The sequence below is a fragment of the Schistocerca cancellata genome, chromosome 4 (assembly GCF_023864275.1).
Source record: "Schistocerca cancellata isolate TAMUIC-IGC-003103 chromosome 4, iqSchCanc2.1, whole genome shotgun sequence".
Classification (NCBI taxonomy): Eukaryota; Metazoa; Arthropoda; class Insecta; order Orthoptera; family Acrididae; genus Schistocerca; species Schistocerca cancellata.
Window position 1 is genome coordinate 640,345,082 of NC_064629.1, and position 14,048 is coordinate 640,359,129.

General features: G+C 39.0%; 1 protein-coding gene across 1 annotated transcript in view; it reads left to right on the forward strand.

Moving 5' to 3' along the window:
- The first annotated feature begins 297 nt into the window (after positions 1-297).
- The window catches only part of LOC126183570 (PP2C-like domain-containing protein CG9801), a 46,785-nt gene continuing 33,034 nt past the window's right edge, over positions 298-14,048 (forward strand). The window contains exons 1-2 of the mRNA XM_049925661.1: positions 298-667; positions 1,552-1,787. Of these exons, the coding sequence (XP_049781618.1) occupies positions 528-667; positions 1,552-1,787 (376 nt within the window). The 5' untranslated portion in view covers positions 298-527. The remainder of the gene's footprint in view (positions 668-1,551; positions 1,788-14,048) is intronic.

Below are 14,048 nucleotides of genomic sequence, written 5' to 3' on the forward strand. Positions count from 1 at the left end.
TGTAATTCTTCAAGCATCTTGTAATTTAACCACCGTAACTTCCCCGTACTTCACTGACTATGGTGCGTTCTGCTATTACTCTTCGAATCAGTTAATTCTATAAGACGAAGATGACTGCAATCTAAGACGCTATCACCATCAAGAATACCTGAAAAATGTGTAAACACAATGTTATTTACAAAAGAAATCAACAAATTGGAATCGAGAACTATTTTGTACACATGAAATTATCGATTCATCGTAATATACATGATAGGTTTCGATCATAGAGTATGGTTTCGATAGTGGAGTAGTAAGCATAGCAAAGCTAGCGGCCTAGTAAACAGTGCGAGAAGAGCTGGAGTGCTATGTAGGTAGTTACTGAGCGTATAATTAAGGCCCACGCAAGAAAGTTATTGAATTTGGAATTCGGCCCTCAGCGATATGGAAATATTCGGTGTGTCATTGCTGAACTGTGTTTTTTGTTGTTCATTTTTGTGGAGGATGTGATCATTCGTGTATTGTAGTGCAACAGAAATCTTACTTGAATGATGCCATCACTAAGAAAGAAAGTGGTAGGCTTTATAAGGCAACTATCAGTTAATACTCAGCAAGAAAATGTAACCTGTGAAAAGTATCAACAGTCAGATTCTCCTGGAAGTTGTTTCATTCACCGCTATTTAAGTGGGTAAGTGCATATTTCATGAGCGCATATAGTTCTTTCAAAAAGCCCATTGTTAGTGTGTGTTACATTACACAGGGTTCAGAAGTATGTACAGACAAAATTCTGACTGGTATAAAGAATAATACTGAATCACTTAAAGTGCTTTTCAAACGTAGATGAAAAATAAAAACCCATCTGTGTCACGCCAGCTAAAAGCTCTTGTTTGGAGAGGGAGAGAGAATATCTGCCCAATAATCGGCGCGCTCATATTTTTATTTTAGCTGTAATGATGGTGTAAATCATGTTTATTATTTTCAAGAGTGCGTAATGTCACGTATATGTTGCATGCGTTTGATAGTAAATATTTACATTGTGTAGGTACAAACGAGTATTAATTGTGCACTAAAAGTTGAACATAATACGCTCTTTTTCGATTCCCATGATTAGATGAGCGACATTACTTTGTTCAACCAGGCTTCATGAACTGAAAATCTATATGTCGTCGTAGAGAATGGATTTTTAAGTACCCAGTCATGACAGTTACCTGTGGCTTTATTTGCAGAGCACTGTGTCCAGACAGACCCGTTCTGTAGTCACGTGTTTTGCAACCAACAGATCGTTCGTACTTTCATCAAACGATGCAATCAGCTTCAGTAATCATAAGAACTTCGTGTTTGCTATCATAGTCTAAAGCATTTTATGCCTAATATCAGAAATGTATGAAACATATAGTATGCAGTTTCAATTATTTATGTACCTCCTGCTTTATTTATCCAGTTATTAGTAAATAATAGAGCTGCCAGTTTTGGCACTCAAAGTTTCGAATCCTTCTCATCTTCTCATTACTTTTATTTTTCATTAACACAGTTTCAGTAACTGTTAGTTGCATTTTGGTTTATTTGTTTCAGCCATGATGTTCGTTCAGACGAACCTGTCATTCTCCATGGGCGAAACCCTCATGAACTTCCAGTTCGGTCCTTGGGTTCTGTTGTGAAAGGAGTTGAGACAGTATTTGCAGCTGTGACAGGACCAGATGGTGGATTGACGACTGTCAACAGGCGTCAGAGGCATTTGTCAGCTAGTGATCCAGATGTTGACTACATTGATATTCACGATCAACAAGCAGAGCACGACCGTTCCACAGGTACTATTTAAAGATATTCTTCCCTTCCTTAATTTGAACTGTACAAACATAATTGTCAAGTGAATGTGAAATACTATTATTACCATGTATAGTGTTAGCTGCAGAAGCTGTGTAGAATATTCAGGTTCACCCCCCTACTGTTGATTTATTTTTTTAGGCAACACAAAGGTATTCAGATCTGTTGCTCACTTAATTGCATCCAGCCTACCTAATTGGTGATGAGTGTTCTGTTTGTCTGATGGATAGGACTAGTCAGACTGTGATGCTTATTTATGGCTGTCTGACAAGGGTGGGGTACTAGTATGTGCATGACGAAAGCCATCAGTCAGAGGCTATGCATCATTCTTCTAGGTATCATAAACAGAAGTTATTTATGTTGTTATCCTCTTCAGTCTGGAGACTCATTAACAGAAGTCATGTGTAAGAGCAGCCTGTCAGAGCCTGCCTATTTTTCACAAACTTACAAGACATAAATTAATTATTGTTGATAAAATGAAACTATAGTCACTCTGAAAAGTGAAATGTCAAAGAAATCTGATAAATTTCTAAGGTCTGTCAGGGATGAGATTTTTGTTGTAATGAATTTCATTCTCCATGTCTTAGTTGTATTAATTTGCAATGATAAGCACTGCTGGAACCTTTAAGCTACACACTCATATCTACAAATCCAAGTCCACAGAATGACATAATGGCACAAAGTCACTAATGTGCACAAATCACTGTATGGGAAAAGACAGGATGTCTGGTATGAGTGCTTCGTACTAAACAATCTTCATGTACTGTGAGAATGGCTTCAGGGCTATGTTTGATGAGCCAGTACAAATGCTCAGTTGAAGAAGGGCGTACACCGCTTCTTTGTGGGTTTCCAGAACATGTCTATCAATAGGATCATAGGGCAGTCATAGGTATTGCAGAAAGTGTATGTCAGCAGGCCAACAACCCTGTTTATGTGAAATAAATTCTTATTTGTATGGCTGTTTTGGTATAGTCATTCTGAACCAATTGTTGCTTGGTAACAAACTTTTTGTAGTATAGGCAAAGTGCACTACAGCATCCCTGGCTCTTCCGTTGCATGCTGCAGTTGGAAATTTGTTATTGTTGAACATATTCAGTGAGGTGGTAGTGTACAATAGACAATGAGAGTCACTCATGAAATTTGCTGTCTTAGTTTGTCAGAAATACTTCACTGTTCAAAAGAATATGTTGTGGTTTTGGAGGTGCTGGCTAGGGTGGGACCTGAGAGCAGAGCTTATCAAAGATATTTGTAGTGATTTTCATCAGTAATGTTACACTTTTTTCCCTACAGTAAATTAATATTTACTAGGTGGGGTTTAGGGTGGGACCTAATAACTCACATTAAACTGCTGGGTCAATCCATGTCAAGTGGTCCAGCACTGATCACTTGTCAATCTCTGGGTGAATCCCAAACGTTTAGTGGACTCAAAGATATTTTTAATTTTTTTTACTGTTCATCATTTAGAAATGGCAGCCATTTTTGTTTCAGGCCATAAGCATTTTTTCACACTTGCACACGTGTGCCTTTTTTAAATGATTGAGAAGTGGGTTGCCCTAGGCCTTTGAAATAACATGCATTTAGTTCAGCACCCACTGGTTTACAAATTGAAACCATTATCACTTAACTGGGCGTATTCGGTAATCTAGTTTTAATATCTCAGGATTAATGGCTCAGCCGAAATATTTTTTGTGCTGTTCCATTATATAGTGCAGTTACTTTTTATCAAGTATCAATGCTCAGAAGCTTACACTTAAGAAAAACACTGTCTGAAAAAACATTATTTATTTATTTATTTTTTGACCTACAATGTTTAAGGGACCAGATACAAATCTGAGAAATAAACATGTAATAGACCTTTAGAATATCAAACTTTAGTAGAAATTTCAACTTTGAGACTCTGTTGGAAACTATGCAAAAAAATTACAAGTGTGGGTCATACATGTTTTTTAATATCTGTGATTCTTGGCTAATGAAGTAAAATATATCAATTTTAACATTTCTATGATTACTTGTTATGTCTTATTGAAAATGAGCCAACATAATTATATTATGTTGTTCTCATCTCATTTCTTTTTATTACATTGTTAATTGAACATCTGAGAAATTTCTCCACTCAGTTTGAGCATTAGGTTAAAAGTTCACCCAATGACAGTTGTAAAATCTAGGAGACACGGCTTCTTCAGTATGTTTTTAGCTAGCATTCAAAACTGGTCCTTCTCAACGTTTTTAAACTAGCTCCTTGGTCCTGGTGGATGGTAAAATTTAATATACACGTCTTGGTTTTGACAATTAATATTATCAACTTCAGCAGCCCCCCACTGTTTATTGTAAACCCCCCCCCCCACTGTTTATTGTAAACCATTGCGTCCTTATTTTGAGGTGTCACTGGTACAGGTTTTTCATATTGATGATGATCACTATCAGGGGATGATGATGTCGAGTGCCTTTAATCTTCTGACAAGTGTTAAATCTTTCCTTCAGTGCGTTGGTGTGAAGTCCTCGTATTTACACACAGTTTACAAAAACATGGGTAATTCCTTTTCGGTGTTATATAGAAGTTTTATACCACAAAGGTCTATGGGGGTGCAATTTTTAGATTTTTATCTGATTCTCTAACAAAGATATCACAGGCCAAAAAATGAAAAAATAAAGGAAATCAGTTTTTCCAAATAGTGTATCTTTTAACTGTAAGTTTCTCACCATTGATGCTTAATAAAAAGTATCTCTAGTATATTGTGTAATAGCACAAAAAAAATATTAAGACTGAGAAAGATTAATTCTTCTCTAGAAAAATACTGTTAGTAAATGGAGTTTTTTTAAATTTGTGACCAGCAAGTTTGAGCTATTAAAAACACATTAAGAAATACACTCAGCTACATAATAATGGTTTTAATTTTTAGTACAGTGTGTGCTGAACTAAATGCTTTCTACTTCAAAGGGTTAGGGCAACCCATTACTGAATAATTAAAAAAATAAACAGCAGATGCTTGGACATGTGGAAAAATGCTTGTGACCTGGAACAAAAATGGCTGCCATTTCTAAATGATAAACAATAAAAAATTAAAAATATTTTTGAGTCCACTAAACATAGGAAATTCACCCAGCAATACCAAAGTTTACTGAGATGATCAAGCAACCAATTACTATTTTTCCTGGACCGCTTGACATGCAGTGACTCTGCTGTGAGTGAAACAAAACACCTGCTAACATCATTTATTATACATGAAAAATTGTGAATGAATAATGTGATTGGGTACCCACATTCCACTTGTGATTCGTCATGTTCAGTTCCCGTCAGCCATCACATGAATGGTTACCAACAGTAATGGGCAATGGAAAAGCCATGGAAACCATATATGCATCTTTATCTGGAGTTCTGTGATATGTGGAAAGGCGATTTATTTACTGCAAGTGAAGAAAGGGATATGAACAAGCATAAAACATGCATTGCTAGGTGGCTAAAGACTACAAAGGGCTGTCCATGTGCTGACAACAAATGTTTTGTATGTGTGTCTGTTCCCACCCTCCCTCAACCAATTAATTTACTTCCGGCTGGCCGGAATGAATCGTTGAAGACTGCCTGATCTCGACTATCTTGCAGCCAACAGAGTTTTCATGTCTAATAAAGAGCATAAATGCCGGCCGGTGTGGCCAAGCAGTTCTAGGCGCTACAGTCTGGAACCGCGCGACCGCTATGGTCGCAGGTTCGAATCCTGCCTCGGGCATGGGTGTGTGTGATGTCCTTAGGTTAGTTAGCTTTATGTAGTTCTAAGTTCTAGGGGACTGATGACCTCAGATGTTAAGTCCCATAGTGCTCAGAGCCATTTGAACCATTTTTGAATTTACTTCCACTCCCAGTGCTAGTATTTAAGGGTTGCCATAACATTGGAAACTAATACATGTAAAGAAAATCCTATCATTGTTATGTCAGTGACTACATAAAATGCTGCTCTTCATTCTTGACAACAGATGCTGGTTCTGTCTATAATAACCATAGTGCCAAGGAGATAGTAAAACTTAACCTTCCTTTTTGTGAGTGCTGGAATGATGAAAAGGACTTAGCCAATATCTTTCCCTGTCATTTCATTATCCAGACTTGCACTTCGTTTGTAATGACCTTGTTAACATGTATTTGGACCTCAACCTTCCTTCCTTCTAATATTCACCTCATGTTCTATTAAAATCATGTATTCTGAAAAAAAGTGGAGAAAATGAAATTGGTCGTCTTGTATAGCCTCTGTGGACTGAAGACCAAATAGTGCTTGTGGCAGGGGTTTGGTCTTTTCCACAAGAACACTACAACCCGTATACTGTATTACTAAAACTCAGTTTCCTGTCAAAGATGTCAGTACAACATTCATTGATTTGCATGGATTCTTTTGATGGGCGTTTCTTCCATATTTTGTATTTTCTAATTTTGTATTCTGTATATTGCCAACACATGTATTGCAAAATAAACACTTTTCAGGCATATTTGTGCACTGCTTCACAACAAATTGGAAAGACACACTGTGGAAGGGCTTGATAAAACAGCCTGTTGCTAATCTTAGTGACACAGTGAAGTGAAGGGGGTGGGTACTCACCTACTCATTCTTCAGTTTGCAGACAGACTATGTTGTTGTTTTCTGTTGTCGGTGTCTTCAGTCCAAAGACTGGTTTGCTGCAGCTCTCCATGCTACTATATCCTGTCCAAGCCTCTTCATGTCAGAGTACCTGCTGCAGCCTATATCCTTCTGAATCTACTTATGGTATTCGTTCTTGGTCTTCTCCTACAGTTTTTACCTCCACACGCTTCCCTACATTATTAAATTTGTGATCTGTTGTGGTCTCAGAATTTGTCCTACCAACTGATCCCTTCTTCCGGTCAGGTTATGTCACATATTTCTTTTCTCCCCAATTCTATTCAGTAGCTCTTCATTAGTTATGTGAACTACCCATCTAATCTTCAGCATTCTTCTGTAGCACCACATTTCAAAAGTTTTTTGTCTAAACTGTTAATCAGCCATGATTCACTTCTCACTCCTTACAAATACTTCCAGAAAAGACTTCCTGACACGTAAATCTATATTCAATATTAAGAAATTTCTCTTCTTTAGAAACATTCTTCTTGTCATTGCCAGTCCACATGTTATATCCTCTCTACTCCAGCCAGCATTAGTTATTTTGCTGCCCCAACTGCAAAACTCATCTATATATGTCTCATATCCTCACTTAATTCTCTCAGCACTACCTGATTTAATTAGAGTGCATTTAATTATCCTTGTCTTGCTTTTGTTGATGTTCCTCTTACAGCCTCCTTTCAAGACAATGTCCATTCCGTTCAATGTTATAAATGTCGGTTTGCCTTTCCTTAATCTATCTTCTGTGAGAAGTTGTAGGGTCAGTGTTGCTTCGGGTGTTCCTACATTTCTCTGGAATCCAAAATTATCTTCCCTGAGGTCGAATTCTACCAGTTTTTCCATTCTTCTGCAAGGAATTTGTATTGTTATTTTGCAACCATGACTTGTTAAACTGGTAGTTCGGTAATCACACCTATCAGCACCTGCATTTTTTGGAACTGGAACTATTATATTCTTCTTGAAGCCTGAGACTGTTTCATCTGTCTTACAACCCTGCTCACCAGATGGGAAATTTTTGTCGTAGCTGGTTCTTCCAAGGCCAACAGCAGTTCTAACAGAATGTTGTCTACTCCCGGGGCCTTGTTTCGACTTAAGTCTTTCAGCGCTTTCTCATATTCTTCACACAGTATCATATCTCCCATCTCCTCTTCATCTATGTCCTCTTCCATTTCCATAATATTACCCTCAAGTGCATCTCGATTGTGTAGGCCCTCTGCATACTCTTTCCACATTTCTGCTTTCCCATCTTAACTTTAAAACGAGCAGTTGAATCCGCAAACTCACTGTGCAAATTGCATGCAGCACTTGTGAAGCGTCTGCCATTGGCTGTCGATGATGTAACCTATAGACAGCATGTGAATTGCACACTGTTTAACCTGTGGCCTCACAGCCATCAGTCAGATTGTACGATAGTGGTTACCACGAGAAACCTGAGGGGCTATCAGCACCAGCCATAGGGGTAAACACTATAACCTTTCTCTATTTGTTAATGCCATATACAATAGTATTGTTTATTTATACTACAGCCTTTCTGTATCCTATTTGATGACCATATGTAATAGTACAGTTTATAACTTTTCTGTTTCTACCCTTGCAGGGCCAAGAAATTCTGAAGATGGCTTGTATATAAGCCGAAACCGATCAATAAATAAATATTAATACAATCTCAACTGCTCATATTTAATGTAAATATAGCATCAGGTCACTGTTCTCCACAGTCCATTTCGTTTAAATTTTATTTCCCTTCTTTGCTTAGGACTGGTTTTCCAGCTGAGCTCTTGATATTCACACAGGTGATTCTATTTTCTCCAAAGGTGACTGTAATTTTCCTGTAAGCCAGTCATTTCAACAATGTAGGAAAAGGCAGATAGCTACTTACCATAAAGAAGACACATCAGGCTGCAGGCAGGCACATTTAAGAGACTTGCATATAGCTTTCGGCCACAGCCTTAGTCAGTAAACACACACACACACACACACACACACACACACACACACACACACACACAATTTTCCTCTAGCCATTGCTGCTTAGCCATTTTGCACTTTCTTTCACTCTCATATTTTACATCTTTGTATTGCCTTTCGCCTTCTTCATTTACCACATTTTAATATTTTTTTCTTTTTTAAATTAAATTCAGTAGCTTTTGTGTTACCCAAGAATTTCTACTATCTTTCATCTTTTTATCTACTTGAACCCCTGCTGCCTTCACTATTTCATCTCTCAAAGGTAGCTATTCTTCTTCTACTGTATACCTTTCCCCCGTTCTTGTCAGTCATTCTCTAATGCTCCCTCTAAAACACTCTACAACCTGTGATTATTTCAGTTTATCCAAGTCCCATCCCCTTAAATTCCTAATTTTTCACAGTTTATTCAGTTTACTCTACAGTTCATAACCAATAAATTGTGGCCAGAGCCAACATCTGCCCCTGGAAATGTCTTGCAATCTAAAATCTGGGTACGAAATTTCTGTCCTGCCATTATACAATCAACCTGAAACTTTCAGGTGTCTCCAGGTCTCTTCCATGTATATAACCTTCTTTCATGGTTCCTAAACCAAGTGTTAGCTATGATTAAATTATGCTCTGTGCTAAATCCTACCAGTTGGCTTCCTCTTTCATTCCTTCCCCCAGTTCATGTTGACCTACTGTTTTCCCTTCTCTTCATTTTCCTACTGCCGAATTCGAGTCCCCATGAGAATTAAATTTTTGTCTCCATTAACTATCTGAATAATTTCTTTTATCTCATCATATGTTACTTCAATCTCTTCATCTGCGGAGCTAGTTGCCATATAAACTTGTACTACTGAAATGGTTGTGGGCTTCTTGTCTGTTTTGGCTACAGTAATTTATTCAATATGCTGTTCATAGTAGCTTATCCACATACCTATTTTTTATTAATTACTAAACCTACTCCTGCATTGCCTCTATTTGGTTTTGTATTTATAACCCTGTACTCATCTGACCAGAAGTCCTGTTCTTCCTGCCACCGAGCTTCGCAAACCCCCTCTATATCTAACTTTAACCTATCCATTTCCCTTTTTAAATTTTCTAACCCACCTACCTGATTAAGGAATCTGACATTCCATGTTCCTATCCATAGAATGCCAGTTTTGTTTCTCCTGATAACATCCTTCTCAGTAGTCCCCACCTGAAAATCTGAATGGGGGACTATTTTTACCTCCACAATATTTTACTCAAGAGTATGCCATCATCATCAACTGTACAGTAGAACTGCATAACCGTGGGGAAAAAATTACAGCTGTAGTTTCCCCTTGTGTTCAGCCATTTGCAGTACCAGCACAGCAGGGCCATTTAGGTTGATGTTACAAGGCTAGATCAGTCAATTGTCCAGACTGTTGCCCCTGCAACTATTGCAGAAGCTGCTGCTGCTGCTGCCCCTCTCAAAGAACCACATGTTTATCTGGCCTCTCAACAGATACTTCTCCATTGTGGTTGTACCCATGGTATGGCTATCTGTGTCCGTGAGGCACACACAAACCTCCCCCACCAACAATAAGGTCCATGGTTCAAAACGGGGGGGAAGACAGACTGTATGGAACTAGTTTAACATCTTAGAAACACACTCAAGGAAAAGTTTATTGTCATCTCTGCAGCTCAACTTGAATTTCAGCTATTGTCAGTCATTGTGAGTTATAATGATGACTCCACACAACTTTGTAATACCTGAGGACTGTGATCTTGGAAAAACTGAATCAGTTTTTCACTGTGTGTACCATTTCAAAATTTATTACATTCAATCAGCTACGAGAAGCCCCAAATTCATGTAAATCTTTTTCATCCTTTCAATGATTCTCATGAGAGAACAGAAGACCATAATTTGAATGACGATCTGCACTTTATACGTCTACTGGCATCTAATGAATCATTTAGATTTTCTGTAGGTTGCACTTGCTTTAAAATTCTTTCCTGTGACATGCCTGCTACATTCCTATTGTTATGTTTATTTTAATGGGTATTCTCTGTGTAGAATCGTGTATGTAGCTGTACTTGACTGTAAATTTATGATCCCGTTAAGTATTTTCCCAGGTTAGTGAACTATACAGCAGATGACATCACATCTTAATGAGTTTGCCATAGGATGGATGCAGATGTTGTTCCTGTTGCTTGTAGCACTGGTATTAAAATGACATTTATATGTTTTTTCATGTCATGGCATGGCACACAATGCTGAATGAACAATTCCAAGAAACAACGTCTAGAAGTGGTGTCAGTTCCGCTGTCCATCTTAGTCTGTAAATCATTTCAAACTGCCTGACATAATTTAATTTTTATTATACTACATGTTAGGGTTTTTTACCATCTTATTTGTGGATGGATCGTGGAAATTGTGATGGCTTATACACCTGTGTGTGCACTGTTTTAGTGTACTTTCATATTTATGATACCTGTATGCCAATATTCCTTCATTTTCGAAATGGGTTCTTGGAATTTTCTGATTAGGTTTTCTCGAGATATTGGGCGTCTTTTTCAAAGTGTATGGAACTCATCAATGTTTCTGTTCCACACTCAAATGAGGTAGATAAATCTGCAATCATTCATCCTGCCCTTCTTTGTACGTATACGCTTGATGTTCTCTACTAGTCCAACCCGACACGGATCCCACACACTAGAGTAGAATTCCACTATAGACAATACTAGTGTTTTGTAAACAATTTCCCTTGTAAACACTCTGCAGTTTGCTGTATTTTACAAATAAAGAGAAACCTTTTACTTGTGACTGAGCATAGTGATTCTTTCACTTCAGTCTTCAGACATTGTTACAATCTGGTGTTTATATGCTAAGGCTAATTCATTTATTGTGTAGTCGGAGCATAATGTTACTGCAGAGTTCCATATGATTGTGAAGGCACTGGAGCAGATGAGGCCTCCTCGAGGCAAACAGTTTTTAGTCTGCTCTGATTGTCTTAGCGCCTTACAATTTTTGCAGCTTATGTGTACCCAGCAGAGAAAATGGTCTGGCTCCTACATGGTCAACTGTACTTCCATCAACAGTGGGGGAATTAGGTACTGGAGAATAAAGGAATTTTGGGAAATGTGCAAGCAAACCAAGCTGACAATGAGACCTGCAGGAAACATGCAATGACACAATGTGCCATTCCCCCTGCAAGCTGTCATTTCATTGTTGTGTGAGAGATCCACACAATTGTTGGAGAAGAAGAGGCGTCTGGTGGAGCCAACTATCTGGCCATGGCATACCTCATGCTGGTAACTCAAATGGAATGAAGTGATCCTGACCCACCTCTGAACTAACTACTAACCCCTCACACGTCTTCTTACTCCGACGAGGCCATTCCCCAGTGTGTGATGCGTGGGATGTGCAAATCACTGTAAGCCACATTTTAACTGAGTGGCAGAAGCAGAATTTTGATGGGGATCTGTCCTCTATGAATGTGGTCAAGGTTTTAAAATTTTGTGATGTGTCTGGACTCCAGCTCATACTTTTTATTCTGGTGATTAGCCAGCCACAGGTCTCTGCTGTATTATTTTAATACTTTCCCCATTTTTTTCCTGTTTGCCATCAGTTCTCTTTCTAACGCCCTATTTGATTTTCATATATACAGGGTGTTTCAAAAATGACCGGTATATTTGAAACGGCAATAAAAACTAAACGAGCAGCAATGGTAATACACCGTTTGTTGCAATTTGCTTGGGACAACAGTACATTTTCAGGCGGACAAACTTTCGAAATTACAGTAGATACAATTTTCAACAACAGATGGCGCTGCAAGTGATGTGAAAGATATAGAAGACAACGCAGTCTGTGGGTGCGCCATTCTGTATGTCGTCTTTCTGCTGTAAGTGTGTGCTGTTCACAACGTGCAAGTGTGCTGTGGACAACATGGTTTATTCCATAGAACAGAGGATTTTTCTGGTGTTGGAATTCCACCGCCTAGAACACAGTGTTGTTGCAACAAGACGAAGTTTTCAACGGAGGTTTAATGTACCTAAAGGACCGAAAAGCGATACAATAAAGGGTCTGTTTGAAAAATTTCAACGGACTGGGAACGTGACTGATGAACGTGCTGGAAAGGTAGGGCGACCGCGTACGGCAACCACAGAGGGCAACGCGCAGCTAGTGCAGCAGGTGATCCAACAGCGGCCTCGGGTTTCCGTTCGCCATGTTGCAGCTGTGGTCCAAATGACGCCAACGTCCACGTATCGTCTCATGCGCCAGAGTTTACACCTCTATCCATACAAAATTCAAACGCGGCAACCCCTCAGCGCCGCTACCATTGCTGCACGAGAGACATTCGCTAACGATATAGTGCACAGGATTGATGACGGCGGTATGCATGTGGGCAGCATTTGGTTTACTGACGAAGCTTATTTTTACCTGGACGGCTTCGTCAATAAACAGAACTGGCACATATGGGGAACCGAAAAGCCCCATGTTGCAGTCCCATCGTCCCTGCATCCTCAAAAAGTACTGGTCTGGGCCGCCATTTTTTCCAAAGGAATCATTGGCCCATTTTTCAGATCCAAAACGATTACTGCATCACGCTATCTGGACATTCTTCGTGAATTTGTGGCGGTACAAACTGCCTTAGACGACACTGCGAACACCTCGTGGTTTATGCAAGATGGTGCCCGGCCACATCGCACGGCCGACGTCTTTAATTTCCTGAATGAATATTTCGATGATCGTGTGATTGCTTTGGGCTATCCGAAACATACAGGAGGCGGCGTGGATTGGCCTCCCTATTCGCCAGACATGAACCCCTGTGACTTCTTTCTGTGGGGACACTTGATAGACCAGGTGTACAGCCAGAATCCAGAAACAATTGAACAGCTGAAGCAGTACATCTCATCTGCATGTGAAGCCATTCCGCCAGACACGTTGTCAAAGGTTTCGGGTAATTTCATTCAGAGACTACGCCATATTATTGCTACGCATGGTGGATATGTGGAAAATATCGTACTATAGAGTTTCCCAGACCGCAGCGCCATCTGTTGTTGAAAATTGTAACTACTGTAATTTCGAAAGTTTGTCTGCCTGAAAATGTACTGTTGTCCCAAGCATATTGCAACAAACGGTGTATTTCTATCGCTGCTCGTTTAGTTTTTATTGCCGTTTCAAATATACCGGTCATTTTTGAAACACCCTGTATATGGTCAGAAGAATGCAAGAGAGAACACAGTGAATGTATGAAGAGAATTTGGGATGAACGAAGAAAGAAGAAGAAATCATGACTACTCAAGTTCAATCACTCTCTCAAAAGGGAATAATCGAAGAGAGAGAGAGAGAGAGAGAGAGAGAGACGTTCACTGTGTTCTCTCTTGTGTTCTTCTGACCATCTTTTTCCTGTTCTGTTCTCTGTATTTCTTGTTTAAGTGTGTATTTCTTTATGATGTTTCTAAACTGTTCTCTATTGTTTATGTTGTCTTGTGTGATCCCCAGTTCTTTAATGTCTTCTTGTGCTTCAGTGATCCACTTTGTCTTGTTTTTGCTCTTGTTTACTATCTCAAAGATTTGTCTTGGGAGCCTGCTCTTATTCATCCTGCTGATATGTCCATAAAATTTCATCCTTCTCTTTCTGATGGTGTCTGTTATTGTTTCTATGTCTTCGTAAATCTATCTAGTTGGCCTCTTCATCCAAATTT